Source organism: Physeter macrocephalus, chromosome 5 (assembly GCF_002837175.3).
Source record: "Physeter macrocephalus isolate SW-GA chromosome 5, ASM283717v5, whole genome shotgun sequence".
Classification (NCBI taxonomy): Eukaryota; Metazoa; Chordata; class Mammalia; order Artiodactyla; family Physeteridae; genus Physeter; species Physeter macrocephalus.
Window position 1 is genome coordinate 69,486,618 of NC_041218.1, and position 19,179 is coordinate 69,505,796.

The 19,179-nt window shown below is 33.2% G+C and overlaps 1 protein-coding gene across 6 annotated transcripts in view; it reads right to left on the minus strand.

The window, feature by feature from the left end:
• Positions 1 to 19,179, minus strand: part of DGKB (diacylglycerol kinase beta) — a 654,153-nt gene that overhangs the window by 408,204 nt on the left and 226,770 nt on the right. For all 6 annotated transcript variants that reach the window (XM_024129270.1, XM_024129254.1, XM_024129247.1 and 3 more), the window contains 2 exons: positions 6,026 to 6,111; positions 4,476 to 4,565 (listed from right to left, as the gene is read on the minus strand). In XM_024129270.1, coding sequence (XP_023985038.1) covers positions 4,476 to 4,565; positions 6,026 to 6,111 — 176 coding nt within the window. The remainder of the gene's footprint in view (positions 1 to 4,475; positions 4,566 to 6,025; positions 6,112 to 19,179) is intronic.

Consider the following 19,179-nt stretch of genomic DNA (forward strand, 5'->3'; position numbering starts at 1 on the left):
AGCGGCTGGGCCCGTGAGCCATGGCCGCTGAGCCTGCGCGTCCGGAGCCTGTGCTCCGCAACGGGAGAGGCCACAACAGTGAGAGGCCCGCGTACCGCCAAAAAAAAAAAAAAAAAAAAAAAGGGAATAGGCACTGTAATATGCTAACATTAAATTACATTTATGGTGTATTTGTTGAATTAACTATTAGAGGGGTAAGGCCACCAGAAACCAGGAATATGTATCTTGGAGCCTACCATCTCTTCTTACCTTACACAGGTCTAAAAACTAATTATACACCATTCAATACACAAAGCAAAGAGTACAACAAACAATGATTACACAGATATAAATATTAAAAGTATTAAAAATCATTTCAATAAATGTCATACCATATTTTATAGCATAATTCAAAAATTATGAACTTACATAATATACATATAATTGTACTCAGTGATAAAACACTGAATTGTTTAAACTACAAGACTATAGTAATTAAGCATACTTATTTTTCAGGTGTTTCTTAATAGTTCCACCCTCATTCCCAATGATTATTTTCTTTTTAATTTTTAATTTCTTTTAACGCCCCCCAAATAAATTATATAAATATACATGTTTCCCTATTGCACTGAATTAAAAAGTTAAATATATTCACCTATTTTCCAAATTCTACTCTTGTTTGAAAATAAGTATGATGGTTTTAGATATAAATTAATTTATATACATTAAAATAATATTGTATAATATAGTATGAAAATATAGTATATTTCATATATAGTATTATATACAAACCCACTCAGCAGAAATATGAGTAAATGATAATGCTCTAAAACAAACATTGTGCTTGTCCTCAGCTACATCTCAGGTTAATAGAAGCATTGTTCAGCATAACACTGGAAAAATGTAGGAACGGCAACCGACCAGGAGACAACATAATAGAATTGAATTTAATGAAAGAATTAATACAGCTAGATTAAGTATGGTCAATTAACTTAAATTCTTTAGCACTTGGATATGTTCTCAAAGTTTTTATGGCTAAGTATGAAAAAGGCTGGTATCAATCAGTCTTCTAGCCAAGTAAAAATGGTAAGAGAGAGGCAATAAATCTATTTGGAGAATTATATCTGCAGTTCAGTGCTGATTCGCAAAGGTGAAGAATTCCAAATTGTAGTTCCCCATTTAACAAATATCTATGCCCTACTTGTTTAGATTTATCTGTGCTCAAGCTTGTTTAATAATGATCCATAACTATAAATAGGATTCCTGACCTCAATAAGATATTTTTTAAAAAAAGATAAATTAAACTTACTAAATGTGCAAACAAAGCTTGTTCCAGAAAAGAATGATGCTATTTTCCTTCCATTATTTTGATTTAAAGCCTATAATCACTCTAGGCTAAGAAACCAAACGAAAACGTAATTAGTATTTATCTTCGCTTTAATGATATGATGTTATCATAATGACTGATTCTACCTAAAATGTCATAGAAATTTATACAAATTTAAAATCACATAAAGAAAAGCAACAACATATTTGTAAGAGTGTGCTCCATGTAAAATTCTGCCTCCTACCCCCTTAACGCTTCACAAAAACAACATTTTTCTTGCAATAACTTCAGAATTTTGTTTGAGAGATTAATCATTGACAGAAAAATTGCAAAGAGAATGTAAATTAAGTATTTTTTAAATGCCCTACAACATCTTATATTTGTACAGTGTTATGTTTTCCAAAATATGTAAATATACTCATAAAAATTAAGCTTCCAGTCAATAGATTCCAGTGGTATTACGTGAACAAAATGATTATTAGTTGAATAAAGTAATTTCTTTCCCAAATGTTAAGCATAATGATAATTACTATAATTACAGGAAGGACTCAGCCCAGACACTGGGAAAACAACTTGATAGTTGGGTGTAAGAACCTCCAAGGCAGATACCATTATTTTCTTCAAGTTCTGATGAGGAGTCTGAAGCACACAGTTGTTAAGCAACTTGCTCAAAGTTAGACACCTGACAAGAACTAATCCCACCCCAGAGCATGTTTCTTTACTAGTAAACTCTAGCAGATCGCACCTCCATTTTCCTAATTGCTCACCTTGGGCATCTTGCAGTCCTCCTTGATACCTCACTTTCCCCAAAGCACCTACCCAATCCATTGGCAAGTTGTATCAGTCTATCCCTGAAAATGTCAGTGTGTGCACTTGTCTCATTTGTACTACCACTGCCCTAGCCCAGCCCATTTATCCTCTAAATACAATGGTAATCCAAATTCTCCTTTCAAAAACTATGCTTCCCCACATCGCCACATTTTCTTAACAGTCTTTTATGCCCCCAAATTAACCTATTTTGAAAACACAAATGTCACTGTGCCACTCTGCTTTTGAAACTCTTCCAAAGTTTCACTGTGTGCTTCAAAGTCAATCACATAAAATTTTTACCATGACCATTAAGACCTGCATAATCTGGCTCCTGATTATCTCTCCAATGTCATCCGATTCACCCCCGAGGCCATACCTATCCACTGCCCCATGACCTCTTAGAATTACATCAGCCTTCCTTCTGTCCTTTCAGTACAAAGAGCTCGCTCTTTCTTCCTCATATTTTAAATCCAGCTTAAATGTTACTTCCTCAGAGAGGTCTTCTTGACCATATAGCTGAATAGTTCCCCTCGGTTATTCTCTGAAGATACACTCTGATTCTTTCATATCCTTGACCTCATTTTGTAATTATATATTTCATTATTCAGTGATTTATTGTCTGTGTACTCAATGAAAATGTAACCTCCAAAAGGGTAAGAACCCTTTATTTATTTTCTCATTTAATATCCACCACCTAGAACAGTGCCAGCACATGCTAGACACGCACAAACAGTTCATCATCAATATACACTTTGACATATACTATAATCCATGTGTCTTTGGCCACTGATAAGAATATCTTTAAAACTGTTCATAAGGAAATAATTAGAGGATGCCCTGAATGGAACTTCTATATCAATTTTGAGATTTAAGTCATTTGCCAGCTTGAAACCAAAATAAAATTATTAATTTTCAAATATCAAAAATATTTCCAGAGGAATATGTTAGAAGCCACATGCATGACTCTCTTCCTTTTAATCAATACACGTATATTAACATTGGCAAATATGAGCATCTCGTAAGCAATGCTTCATTCTATCTATCTATCTATATCTTTAGATTCTATACAATTTAACTCAATATTTTATAATATTCTTCTACTAAGTTATATCCTTAATGAAAGTTACAAATATATCATATACCATGTTTTTAACTTGGTTTCAAATTCTGTCAAATACACAAATACATGTATATACATCTTAGAGTTCACAAGTTGCCCAGGTATTCATGGAACAATTCTTCTCAAATTTTGTTGTAAATCAAGTTACTTAGGAAGTTTGCTTAAAAAAAAAAAAATCAACTGCCTGGGTCCCATCTCTAGAGATTTCCATTTAGCATATTTGAAGTAAGGTCAGTCCACTATATTTTTAACAAGCTCCCCAAGGGCTTCTGATTTACACTGTCTTAGTAGATAATTTTCAAACTTCTCTGAGTTTAGATGCTAAAAATACTTAGGATTAGGTTCTTGTTTCTTTAGCAAAATATGGTTTTCTTTTCTTTGATATCTTCAGGTAAGTTTAGCCTGTTAATGACACTTCAAATTATTTTAAGATCTCATCTTGAAATATTCTCCCCTTACTCACCTGTTCCATCTACACTATTCCATTTTCAGTTCTTTCAGTATGTCAAGTGCCTTTGTAACTCTGGGCCTTTGGACTTGATGTTCCCTCTGCGTATAACGTCCACCCCCAGTTCTATATGGCTCCGTCATTATCCACCTATTAGGATTCTTCTTATGTCACCTCATCAGTTCCTAGGTGAGGTCGTTCATTATGTTGATTATCACCTTACTTGTCAGTAGGAAGTCTCACAATTTACACATGACTTCATGTTCCACTAGAATTTAACGCTCCGTTGAAAGCAGATATTGTTTTCTTTCTATTCTTAGTCCTGTATCCCAAGTGCAGAACACACCACCTGGTGCAAAGTGGGTCTCAGAAAATGTGTGGCCTCTTGTACTTATTCCTGGACAAGTCATTTGTTAGCCTTTCAATTTTTTTCCTTTGTTTGTGATTTTCTCACACACTCAGAGATTATAAATCTGAACACTATTTTAGAGTTAACCCATGCTTATCTCATTTCTTAAATTGGAAACCCCAAAACCAAAAAGGGTTGGAAGCTTGCCTGCCCCATCAAGTATATAATTAGCATTCACAGTCTAACTCTTGGTCCACTATTTGTTTCTCTACCCTAGACTATTGTTCAAAATTATACTACATATCGGACAGCAACTATGTTTGCTGAAATCACATGGCAGCTGTCATGCAGTGAAGAAATGCTGGATTTAGTTTTGGGGGAAGGGTGCTCTGGACTATATCTTTGTTTTTTAAGATTTTGTTGTTTGTTTTAGCTATTTTACCTCCTCCCCATCGCAGGCATCTTGCTAGATCATTGCCGGTCCCGAGAGGCAGAATAGCCACTGGAGGATGCTTGACTACATTTGCCTTTTCTGTAGAATTGAAAAATTGAAATAAAATAAATTTTTGATCACAGACAAAACAACAATGAAAAAAACACAGCTTGCCATGGAAGGCATTCCACCAGGTACTTACAAACATAAAACGTTCTATTTTATAGTTATATACAATTATAAATTAATTTGTATGTATTTCTAGCAATTTATAAAACAAATAAATACCAAAATGCACAGAGTGACAGGAATTTTCAAGACTTATGCATGAGGAAAGCCTTTTAAATATGTTAATTCAGTTAAAAATTGTAGCATGTTTGAATTAACTCCGTTGAAATTCTCAAGGATTGCAGATATGTGCAACACAGGAATATTCATACAAGGACGTAAGCAGAGTGGAGAAGCAGCTTCCTATAAAAAGTCCTTTGCAACATCAACTCGAGGTACACTTTAAGGAATAAAATATTTTGAAAGTACTGGAATTCTAAAAGTTAGTAAAACGCTAACAATGGTTGTGCTATTCTGTGTCAGAGTCAACGATGTCAAAGATTACCAGGTTTTGTTTGAGGTTCAACATTATACAACATAGTGTTTGAGTCCAGTAAAGATATTTGCCACTGAAATTCCACAGGCTTTTGTTTGAATCACTGAACAAATCTCACAAACATATATTACTTTTCTTTATTTTTCTTCCTTCTCAGCCCTTCAAAGTAAGTATATGTGGGTGTGTAGGAATGGGGAGGGAATAGATTATGTAGGGATGCGCCACAGTGTACTAGCCAAGGCTTAGATTTTGAGGACTAATGCAAACCAACAATATCCTCCTGTTTTCAATAAAATTCTTACAAGTTCTCAGACATTGTTCAAGCAACTCCTTAATTTTTGCAGTTCTTGAACTCTGGTGTTCTCCTTAAATATATTAATACGACTGACATTGTTTATTGGAAGGCCAAAGAATATAATTTTCCCTGTTTTTCCTTTTTAAAAAATATGTTAGTAGATTAAAGTCGTTAGATGCTTACCAAAAGTGTGCTGACAATATGTATTCATTTTTAATTTGAATATTTCTGAGAGTATGAAAAGGTCGAATATTCTCAACTGCACTGACTAAATAAAAGTTTGCTTCAATATATATAGATAGTAAAACTTCTTTTGAATCAATCTTTCTTTTTTATGAAGAGGCCTGTTTTTAAAAAAGATTAGTCAATGCAGATCCAGAAATATTTGAGGGCTTATTAAATTCCAAGAGAAATGAATGAGAAAAGAAGGATTTCTAGTTACTTGTAAATTATTTTGTCAGTTAAAAATTTGAAATATAGAACAAATTAAGCCAGTAAACAGCGTGTAACATTCCAGATGTCTAAGTGTATCACTATGTATTTTGTTTATTTAATGCATCCACATCCAAAGATATGGATGCATTAAATAAACAAACAAAATACACAGAATTTAAGGTTACCACTCTCACCCCAGCTACGTTAAATGTGTGTCTTCATTACCTATGCAGTCCAAAATCCACCCCACAGTTCCATCTCCACCGCAGGCTAACACTCTGAAATCAGGAACATCACGGAAAAAGTTTAACCTGAAAAATAAGCATGTTATGTCACATGATTGATATTTCAAAATTAGGACATTTTTAGTTTTGTATATTTAGCATTTCATCTAATGAAAGTTTTTGATTTTATTGAAAAACATTAAATCCTTACGTAGAATGAAATTCTAAAATAAAAGTATTAACATGTCCTAAGTTAAACATTGTCATTATATACGCTATATTCTATAAGAAATATATATTTTCTTTTATCAACTCTAAAGTTAAAAAAAATAAAGTTAATAAATTATAATAATTTTCATTAAGATATACTCCCATATGCAGTATGCAGTTCACATAACGCAGAGTGACATATACAAAATTGTTTCATTTACTAATTTTTATTGATAAACAATTCTTTTGAATAATTATATAAATGTAACCAATAGGTCAGTAAATATGTCTTTGAGAGTTTTCTGCCTTCTCCATTACTGGGAGAAATTGATCAGGCTGCATATGAGGTTTTAGCCAACTGTATTCACTGTTTCCTTCTGACTGAATCGGCAACTAGAAGCCAGGCTTCCCCCTGTCTTTTGACCTGACTGGCAGTGTTTGCCACCCAGGAATACTCAAGACTAATTGCAGGGTCAGCTGTGATAAATGTCCACTGCTTGTGCTGCTACTGCATGCAGTGTGCTTATTAATGCAACCTACCTTGGGGAAAATTACAAAGGCAGGTAATGCATCCAGCTATACAATCATACATGCCTATTTTCTTGCAAAAAAAAAAAAGAATTGAAATAGGACAGAATATTTAGAATGTGTCTCTTCACCTTTCTTGCCCCAATGGTAACAATATAATACAGTCGGCCCTCCATATCTACAAATTCCACAACTGCAGATTCAACCAACCAGGGATTGAAAATCTTAAAAAAAAATTCCAGAAAGTTTCAAAAAGCAAAACTCGAATTTGGTAAGCGGCAACTATATATTTACAAAGCATTTATATTGTATTTACACCTATTTACATTGCATTTACATTTTATTACGTACTGTAGTAACCTAAAGACAATTTAAAGTATGCGCAAACACTATGCCTTTTTATATAAGGGACTTAGAGCATCTGTGGATTTTGGTATCTGGAGAGTCCTGGAACCCATCCCCTGCGGATATCACAAGAAAATTTTCTATAGGATTACATATATAAACGTACACATGTAAATTTTATCACACACATATTTTTAACATAAATGGGATTATGCTATACATCCTTTTAATTTATCCGTGTGCATTTTTTGACTTAAAAATGTCAGAGATCTTTCTGTGTCACTGTATATATAAAGACTTATTATAAGTGAATGCATTAAATAGGGTATACATTCTATGATTAAATAAGTCATTTCATGTACTTTTAAACTCTTTAGTGTTTCACTATCACAAAAAAACAGGTATTGTAGCTAACATTATTTGAATACATTTATGTGAACAAGTGCATTATGTTCTGAAAGCTAATCTTCTATAAGGGAAATATGTCACTATAACATTATGATACCCTCTGAATGTACTGTAGTTAACATTATTTGAATACATTTATGTGAACAAGTGCATTATGTTCTGAAAGCTAATCTTCTATAAGGGAAATATTCCACTACAACATTATGATACCCTCTGAATGGCGCCCACTGTAGAAAATGTAAGGGCCCACTTCCTTGAAACTCCAAAACACTACATATAAACAACTTTATGATGTTTCTCCAATAAGTGAAAAATACCATGGTGCTGTTATTGCAGAATTACATGCCTGTTTACTAGTGGGTTGAACATATTTTTGTAGGTTTACAGATGTGTGACCTCCTTTGTGAACTGCATCTTTAAAGCCTTGTCCTTCTTTTCCATAAGTTGTATTTTATTATCTTATAAACTCAACGTATTATGAGTGATATTTTTATTTAAATTAGCATCATTAGAAAAAACCATTTGGTTAATGTAATACAAACAGTGCGTAAAGATAATAGAAATGTAAACAAATCAACTAAAACCCCATCCCCTGATACTAAGAGCCACAAATATTTAGAACATGAAATTTTCCTGTATTTCCTCATGCATTGTATTGTGGGCATTTACCTTTCGTTAGACATGTTGAAATATTTTCTTCCAGACTCACTGGTCAGTTTGCTGTTATATAAGCAATATAATAAACACCTATATACCAGTTGCCCAACCCAGAGAGTAGAATATTCCTAATAACTTACATATACCTGCGTTCTTTCCCTATAGTACCCCCTTCCTCGTTAACAAAGGTGACCACTATTCTGAATTTCAGGTTATCATGTGTATGCCATAAACAACACAGTTTGTATGTTGCTTTTTCATCTCAGCATTGTTACTAACATTCCTCCATGTAGTAGCTGAATTTCCATCCACGTGTAGTTGGAGTTATTTTATTTCTACTGCTGTGTTTAATACCATTTATGTGGATATGCTTTTTTTTTTTGCGGTACGCGGGCCTCTCACTGTTATGGTCTCTCCCGTTGCGGAGCACAGGCTCTGGACGCGCAGGTTCAGCGGCCATGGCTCACGGGCCCAGCCGGCAGATTCTCAACCACTGCGCCACCAGGGAAGCCCTGGATATGCTTTTTAAAATCCATACAATGGATATTTGGATGGATTAGCTTTATGTTCTCATAAAAAATGCATTATTGGACATATTTTCTAGTGCTCATGGACAGTGACCACTTTTGCAACTTTACAATATCATGCCAAACTGTTTCCTATAGAAGTTGTACCAATGTATGTACGGAAAAGGTGGAAGAAAACTGTGCTGAGCCCATCCTAACACACGTAATGTCATACTCGTTAATATTATGTGTTTCCTCGTTTGTGAAATGCCTTTCCATATCTTTTCTCTACTCCTTTTTTACTTGTTGATTTGTAAAAATTCTTTAATTATTGATTTTAAACCTTTTGGGTTTTTTTATTTCTTTTTTTGGCAAATACTTCCTATTGGTTTAAAGTTTTTTTCTTTTACTTTCCTTAATGTATATTTTCACAAGTAACATTTTAGTTTTAATATATTCAAGTTTATCAATCTTTTGATAAATGGCTAGCACTTTAGCCTGCTTTGTGTAAGAAACAGTGTTTCCTTAGTGGACAGAAGAGAATTCACATTTACTCTCATAAAATTTCAGTTTTAATTTTTTTTTTTTTATTGCGGTACGCGGGCCTCTCACTGTTGTGGCCTCTCCCGTTGCGGAGCACGGGCTCCGGACGCGCAGGCTCAGCGGCCATGGCTCACGGGCCCAGCCGCTCCGTGGCATGTGGGATCTTCCCGGACCGGGGCACGAAAACGTGTCCCCTGCATCGGCAGGCGGACTCTCAACCACTGCGCCACCAGGGAAGCCCTCTTTTCATTTTTAAATCCATCTTTTCATGTTTTGGATAATGCAGTTTTCTATCATGCAAATCCATCATAAATCAAATTTCCATATGTGGGTATTTTTCTTTTTAGACTCTGTTCTATTTTATTCATGAATTTGTCCATCTCTGAACCAGTACCACACTCTTACAACACTATAGCTTTATAGTTAATCTATGTTTCATTGAACATGAAATCTTAGCTATTATTTTTTTCTTTGCTTTACTCTATACATATTAAATTTAACTTGTCATATCCCATAAGGGTGGAAATAAAAACACACACAAAAAAATCATAAATGTTTAAAAAATTTGCATTACATGAAATCTATTGATCAATTTTAGGAGAAATAACATCTATATGGTGTTAATTCCTCATCCATGAATATAGGATTTTTCAATCAACTTATTCTTTAAAATCCTTAAATAAATTACAACATTATTTTGCTTGCAGGTCGTTGTTAGATTTATTCTTGGTTGTTTTAAAGTTTATGTTGGTATCTTAAGTTTTTAAATTGTTTATTAAAATTAATGTTTTTGTTTCTGGTATATATAAATATATTTGGCTTTTATATATTGATCTTACAAACAGCCACATTACTCCTCTTTTCTATTGCCTATATTATGTTTGTAGATTCATTTGGATTTCTATGTAAACAACTGTATCATATGCTAATAACAATGGTATTAGTGATCTTCAATCCTTATAATTGTTATTTCTCTCCCTGTCTTATTGTGCCGGCCAGAGCTTCAATGCTTTATTGAATTAGAGTATTTATACAGAATATCCATAATTTGTCCCTGAATTTAAATGGAATACTTCCAGAATTTCCCAACTTAGGATGATGTTTGTTGTATGGATTTTCTTTTTCTTTTTTGAGTGACACCTTTCATTCGGTTAATAAAGTTTTCTTCTATTTCTGTTATATAGAATTTTTATTATGAATCAATGTTAATATTCTCTGCACCTTGTGAGATATTGAGATGATTTCGTTTCATTGGTAATGTGGGCATATACACTTACATATTTCTGCATTATTAAAACATTCTTATAATACTTTCATATACCCAAATTGGACACTGTTTATTAATATTGTTATAGAGAATTGGTTTTGCTTTGCTAACATTTTGTTTAGAAGTTTTTCATCTACATTCATGAACACAACAGACTTACAATTTTTCTTCTTCATACCACCTGTCTAACTTTTTATCAAAACTTTTCTGTCTCATAAAATGAATTGTAGAATATGCCCTTATTTTCCATGTTTTGGAGGCATCTATATAATTTTGGAAGTTCCTTAAAACTGGTAGCACTTGCATATCAACTATCCAATTTCTAGTGAGTCTTTGATTTCTTTTTTAAATTAAGAGGTATTAAATAATTGTTTGAATTCCTTTAATTATTACTGAAGAAGATCCTATTTTCTAATTCTTTCTAAATCAGTTTTTCCCAATTACATTTCTGCTTTAATTTGTCTATCTCCTAAGTTTTCAAAGACCTTGTCACTGAAACCTACAAAAGCTTTTCAAATTATGCCAGTAGCTGAAAAGTTTATCAAAGAGCTGAAAAGTTTACCATAGTTGCTTCTGGTGAAAGCCTAACCATCCACGTGACTCATCATTGCTCTTCCATCCATGATGATGTTTCATCTATTTTCTTTTAAAATTGTCATCTTTGGTTCTTCAGCAGCATCCTAACCCCAAACATAAACCCCATGTGACTGTCAGACCAGCTTACTCTCTGTAAGTTGATTGCTAAATGGATTGAAAAATGGACTTCTCTATCTTAACTTCTTAATCCACTTTATCCAGGCAGTTTTCCCTGGAGAGTCATTCATTCCTTATTTCATTCATTCCTTGCATAATTATTTAATCATTCTGAGCTTCAGTTTTCTTATCTTTAAAATTAAATTAATACCACCTGCTTTGTTCGGCTGTTTTAAGGAATAAACAAAGTGCATATGTAAATTACATTATACTATCCAGAGGTTATTATTAATTTAATAATTTTATCTTTATTAAAAGTAGTAAACATTTCATAGGTCAGATTGTCACTCCTCTCTTTTACCACCTCTCCCACCCACAGCATTCTGGCAAAATAGTCAGCAAGAGAATTTTCTAACAAGCAAAGCTGGATGGACAGTGATGAGGGTTCTCCTACCTCCTAGCTGATACTATTAGGAGACCTATTTATGGCACTGGGGACAGTAAGTTCAGACGATAACAGCTCTGATTGAGAACAAACAAAGACAAGAGACGTGGAAAGAGTCAAAATGCATGGCTTTATGTGACCATTGACTTTTCATTCATTAAGCTGCAAAGACCAGCAGATGTGAGGCTCCCACTTCACAGGTCATCCTAACGTCGGGGAAGATGAAGGCATGTGGAGTGTCTGAAAAGACTCCCCTTTGTGGAAACTTTAGTACTGTATACTATACGTTTCACCTATCAATTTCAACATGTCACTTGAAGAACTAGTAGGTATGAACATTTTGTAATGAAATAATCATTCATGGCTCCTGAATTTATTTTTGCCATTTTATGGAAATTTTAAAAAATTAAAACGATTTTTAAAGCAGATAATGATTCTTGAGTCTTCAGTGTTCGTAATTATAGCACTGGTTCTCCTAGAGAGTTTTTTTATTTATCCATGATAGCTAAATGTGAAAAAAGAACCTATGTTAATGTGTGTTTAGTAGCTCTGTGTCCAATGCCTTCTTATCACATATGCTCAACAGCCACCACTATAGCACACCCTAAAAAAAAGTGGGTGGTAAGATTATAATGCTTAATACCACTAAAAGCAAATCAAAATATTTCATCTAAGATTCAGAAGTCTACTTTCCATTTTAAATAAGTTTTAGGATAAAACTGATATAGAAAAATTAGTGCCTGACAATAGTATCTAAAAAGCACACTACAACAACTCGTTAAGAAAGAAGAAAAAGTGCAGTACTGATTCCATTATCTTGGAAAGTGACTTATAATGAGATTTCTTAAATGACATAGTGTAGGAATTTCTTTTTATTCCAATAGCACATTTTATTATTCAAGGAAAATAAGTGATACCTGCCATTTATATCTAATTTTGATGTATCAGATTGAGCATATAAATATAAGAAATGTATGGCTACTAAAGAGTGTACATATTGTACATTATATGTTATAAAGTTATATTCTTTGATACTTAAAGGAAACCAATGTGCGATGGATAAATACTGTTAGCATAATACTCCAGAGTGAATGCTAATTGTACATATTCATTCCTTTGTATTAAAGAAACACAAGGCTGAAGGATCAAAAATGATTTTATCATATGTCATCAACTCTCTTCCTCTTCTTCCTCCTCTTTGTTTAGAAAAGATAGTTTACTTAAAGAGCTTGCCTTAAGAAAGGTCTGCATTTTGATTTAAACATTTTGAGCCAGATACAGCATACTTATCTCTTATTATTCAGCTCAATTCATATTCATACCTGTATGAATATATACTATATATATATACTATATAATATATATAGTATATATATATAGTAATATATAACTGTACACAGTTATATATTATTCTTACAGTTATTCTTACAGTTATAGGATTAGATGGCTCCACAACTGTCTCATTAAAATCAGGCAGAATTTTCCGGTCTGTGATGTTGCTATTGTTTTTTAAACTTTTTTTTTTTGGTCTAGAAAACCAATTCTTAATACCTTCCAACTTGTTTTCTAATACCCAAACTGTATCTATACATACCTTGGTGTCATTGATATTATTACTGCTGCTGCAGCCAATCTGACAAAATCTATGCATGAAGCAATTATGTCCCTCAAAGTTTCTCTATGGTATATATTTTAAAAGGTGGGGGTATATGCCATCTTTTTCTCTGGATTTTGATAATGTCAGCTTCAAAGTGATGACTCATCAACTGTAATGTACCTTCCCCATCATTTCAGCTTAAAGTAAAACTAATTATAACTATGTCCTCCCATCTCGTATCTATTTTACCAATAAATTACAAAGTTTAGGTAAATTAGGAAGTTCACCTGTTTCAACAAATTTGGCTAGTCTTTTGAGGATATTGTATGAAAGATGAATTTACACTGTTTTGGGGGGCATTTAATGTAAACAAGTGGAATGGTTATAAACAAAATGTTATTTGGACTCATCATTATGAACCCAATAAAATTTAATGCTGTTCTCATCATATTCAGAAAAACTTTCAGAGTATTTGAGAAAATATATATCCCAATGAGCCATTAATAATTGAAACAATTTCATTATCTCTGGAAATCTCAAAAACATCTCGTACACGTATGTGTATTTTAGAAGAAAAAGGGAGAGAAGCAGAGAAAAATGACAAAAAGCGATGAGAGACAGAAAATGAGTGAATATTTACTCTTGGGAAACCTATGATGTTATGTCATTAAATAACTTCAATATTCTCCCTAGTGTAATACAAAATAGAAAGAAGTCAGTAAATAAGCTCTGTAAAGTAATCCAAATATTTGTTCCTTTTTTGACTGGTGCACATAATTTTTGGAAAATTAATGTGTTAAAATGAATATCAACTGCTTTTAAGTCATTTTTGAGTGAATAAAAACAAAGGAATACTTAGTGAGTTTTATTTTATATGCATCAGATCATTCCACCAAGTTAACTTTAGAATGTGAAGTAAGAAGTTATTTTCAATTAGGAAATACACCTAGACATCTATTAAAAAAAATTACTGGGCTTCCCTGGTGGCACAGTGGTTGCGCGTCCGGCTGCCGATGCAGGGGAACCGGGTTCGCGCCCCGGTCTGGGAGGATCCCACATGCCGCGGAGCGGCTGGGCCCGTGAGCCATGGCCGCTGGGCCTGCGCGTCCGGAGCCTGTGCTCCGCAACGGGAGAGGCCGCAGCAGAGGGAGGCCCGCATACCACAAAAAAAAAAAAAAAAAAAAAAAAAATTACTTTGACTAGAATCAAATACAAAAGAATAGCTATGCCTAAGAAAGAGAGATACATTTCATGGAAAATCCATATACCTAGAAAAGTAATTTTATGAATGATATAGCACCTGCATCAATTCGCTTATTTAATATGCATTTATTAACTACAACTGTGTATCAGGAACTGGGTTAGAGTCCAGAGACTCAAAAGCAAGATAAGAGTCCTTGCCATCAAGTATCTTAATTAAGAAGGCAGACAAGAAAACATCTGATTCACGTTGCTATGCGATGTTTTGAAAACAGTTAATGCAGTTAATGCAGAATAACTAAAGGAGAATAAATGCATTGTCAGAGGGGATGGGAAAGTGAATGTTCTTTCCATTCATCAAGTTAGTGAATAAAGCTAGTGAACAGGTTTAGAAAAGGGTGAGAAAACGAGTTTAGTATTAGAATGTGAAATTTGAGATACCTATGGGACATTAACATGGAAATGTAGACTAAGTAGTCAAATAAACCTACATGGACAGAGAAATCTGACATGGAAGAAGATAGTCGGAAGCAATCCATGTACACTTGATGATGAAAATCATGAAAAGAGAATAAGAAGAAGGAACATAGAGTTGTGTTGCAGCAAAGGAAACCATAAGGTTCCTTAAACAACTAAAAATAGGGCTACTATATGATCCAGCAATCCCACCCCTGGGCATATATCCAGAGAAAACCATAATTTGGAAAGATACCTGCACTCCAATGTTCACTGCAGTACTATTTACAATAGCCAAAACATGAAAGCAACCTAAATGTCCACTGACAGAGGAATAGATAAAGAAGATATGGTACATATATACAATAGAATATTACTCAGCCATAAAAAAGAATGAAATACTGACATTTGCAGCTACATGGATGGACCTAGAGATTATCATACTAAGTGAAGTAAGTCAGACAAAGAAAGACAAATATCATATGGTATTACTTAAATGCGGAATCTAAAATAAATGATATGAATAAACTTATTTACAAAACAGAAACAGACTCACAGACTTAGAAAAAAAACTTATGGTTACCAAAGGGGAAAGGTGTGGGGGGATGGATAAATTAGGAGGTTGAGATTAATATATACACACTACTATATATAAAATAGATAATCAACAAGGACCTACTGTATAGCACAGGAAACTCTACTCAATACTCTGTAATAACCTATATGGGCAAAGAATCTGAAAAAGAATAGACATATGTATATGTATAACTGAAGCACTTTGTTGTACATTTGAAACTAACACAACATTGTAAAAAAACTACACTCCAGTATTTAAAAAAAATGCTGGAGAGAGAGTGGAGAAAAGGGAACCCTCCTATACTGTTGGTGGGAATGTAAAGTGGTACAGCCACTGTGGAAAACAGTATGCAAGTACCTCCAAAAACTAAAAATAGAATTGCCATATGATCCAGCAATCCCACTCCTGGGCATATATCTGGACAAAACTATAATTTGAAAAGATACATGCACCCCTATGTTTATAGCAGTACTATTTACAATAGCCAAGACATGGAAACAACCTAAAGGTGCATCGATGGAGGAATGGATAAAGAAGATGTGGTACATATATACAATGGAATACTACTCCACCGTAAAAAAGAATGAGATAATGCCATTTGCAGCAACATGGATGCACCTACATATTCTCATACTAAATGAGGTAAGTCAGAAAGAGAAAGACGAATACCATATGATATCACTTATATGTGGAATCTAACTTATAACACAAATGAACTTACCTATGAAACAGAAACAGACTCACAGACATAGAGAACAGACTTGTGGTTGTCAAGGGGGAGCGAGAGGGATTGATTGGGAGTTTGGGATTAGCAAATGCAAACTATATATATATATATATATATAACTGAATCACTTTGCTGTACACCAGAAACTAACACAACATTGTAAATCAACTATTCTTCAATAACTTAAATTTTTAAAAAAAGATCATGTTGCAGTCCAACAGACATGGATTTGCTCTTTTATGAGACTAAAACCTTGAGCAAATCTTAAGCTCCCTTATCATGAGTTTCCTTATCAGCAAATGGAGAAAATGCTTAACTCATAAAGTGATAGTATTTTGCATATTCCCTAGCATACAGCCAACAAATCACTATTATTATTATTAAATTAAGAAAGCATATATACGTGAAATGAACAAAGTTCTGAGTATGAAATTCTAAGAAAAAATGATATTAAAAGAAGTGACTAAGGAGAATGCATCCAGATATATAATAAGCAGCACCTTAGAGATAGGAGACATTGATTTTCTAATATCCAAGGCAGATAAGACTTTTAAGATAGGTGAAAACAGCTAAAACTACGTGACTTAACACTTAGCAATTTATCAGTGACAACAGCAATGTCAGTGGAGAATAAAGTCAAAACCCCAACTGCACTGAAGAGGAGATGGAAAAGTGAAAGAATAGCCCATTTTATTAAGAATGTAGTTGTGAAGAGACAAAAGAGTTGAGAAGGTAAGTAGCTATACATTTCCATAGAGATTTTTCAAATTAAAAATGAGAGTATCCTCAATTTCACATGTTGCTCATGTTTTTGCAACTCCGCAATGACCTGGGAATTGTTTTTCTGTTTTCCTTTTGGTCTTGAACCTCTATCCTTTATCCATTCCTGTTGTAATTTGTGATTATTATAACACTTTCATCATCGCACATGTTTTCATAAACTAATCCAAGTCATTTTAATACAGAGTAGTCATTTGTTAAAAAAGGGATTACATACTTGAGCTAAAAAAGCCAGTAGAATAGGAACAGCTCAAGATGTAATAATAAGAGGGTGGGAATAATAAATTAAGTATCAAAGAACTAAGGGGAACAGGGACTCAGAACAGAAGTTGAATACACCTTATTTAGGAGGAGAGATGCCTCATCCAGTGAGAGGGAAGGAAGTCAGGATGGGTATGAATATTAATGTGTTCATAAGGGTAGGAGTAAGGAAAATAAGATAATTTACTTGCCATGGCCTCTGATTGATAAATTAGGATCAGGATGAATACTGATTTTGTGGAATGTGATGTTTAGAAAAATCTGAAACCCTCTTTAAGAAAAAATATGCAAAAAATGTATATAAATTTAGGTTTAGATAAATTATATATAAATATATAAATGTAATATATGAATATATATATAGTTATTTAAAATAAGAAATCACAACAAACTGAAAATTTAAGATAGCTCACAGATATGACATCATATGATCTAGAATAAAAACATAATAATTAATTAGCTTGATATACTTAAAAATTATCCATTTATTGGCTTTTCATATGAACAATGTTGAATAACATATTTATGAAGAGATAAAAAGATGAGATCAAATTGTAGATTTCTATAAGCTGATTGCCTCTATATCAAATTGCCTTAAACTTTCATGCTTCTTGAGTTTTAGAGTTTTAAATGGAAGAGCAGGGCATAATTTGAAAAAGTCTAGTTGGTACAGTATTATCCATAGAAATGTTAAAGACTTCATTACTTCAATGACCTAAGACTTGAGTCTTACTTTTTTTTTCCGCAAAAGGTCCCTTAGCACCTGTAGGATCAATAAGAGAATGACTGAATAATTTATGAATGTGTGTATGTGCATGTGCACATGCATACAACTTGACAATTAAGGCCCTCATTGTAATTCATAGACTTTTAAAGTGTCTTTGAAAGCAATTATGATTTATGTGCATACCAAAATAAATATATGCAAAGCATATATTTTTATCTGTATGTTTCTTACTTTAGTAAAACACATATTTTTGTCATGATGATGTGCTCCACCAAACTCTGTATTCCAATTATCACCATAGGAACAAATAATTGAATCTTAAGTGCTGAACTTTTTAACCGAGTCTCTGATAACATGATCAATAATGTCCAATGTTTTACCATCATCCAAGTGAACTTCCAAAAACTTGATTGGGGGTCCACAAGTTGCATGCACTCAAATCATTATTGCAATAAAAGAATTTTCTATTTAAAACATTCTGATCACTCTAATGTAAAAACGGCATTACTTGATCTTTTTAAAGTTCTTCTTTTGCTAGTGGACCAAAATCTTAACAGCTATTACTTCACTTACAACACACAATTTCAAGAAAACTTGAAATTGAAAATGCATATTAATTTAAAAGTCACGTTTGATCTACATGAAAAATCATGCTTAAAAGAGTGTTATACAAAGGGATTTTCTGCAGTTTAAATGATTGCCTTCAAGCAGAGAATTCACTATTAATTTGAGGCAGATACTGATGCTTCTTTAGCATTTTTGTGTTTATGGTTTCCACATGGTCAGTGACATCACTAGAGTTCCCATCGCTGATGGTAAAGATTGATAAATATTTCACAGAAGTTATGTATTCATCATCAACACTTTTTAAAACAAAAATTCATAGAAATTCAGAACTTAATTTTTCATTTAATATGCATTTTCATTTTTGAGATATATTTGCTGAAAAGTTTTATTGCAAAATAAAAATGTATAATATAACACAATATTTATAAACTACATGTTTAATTTGTAAGACACCAAGGAAGAGTATTCAAACTTCATTAAACGTTCTTGGCAGGACTGCTCATCTTCTCTTCCTCACATATATTTCATGTACATCTAACCTGTGATTTTCCACATCTCCGCTGACAATGCTGATTGCTATATTTGTTCCCATTTGCATCTCCCAAGGAGAGGAGAGGCACAGGCCACAGAATAATGGACTGGCATAACAGGTATACCAGTT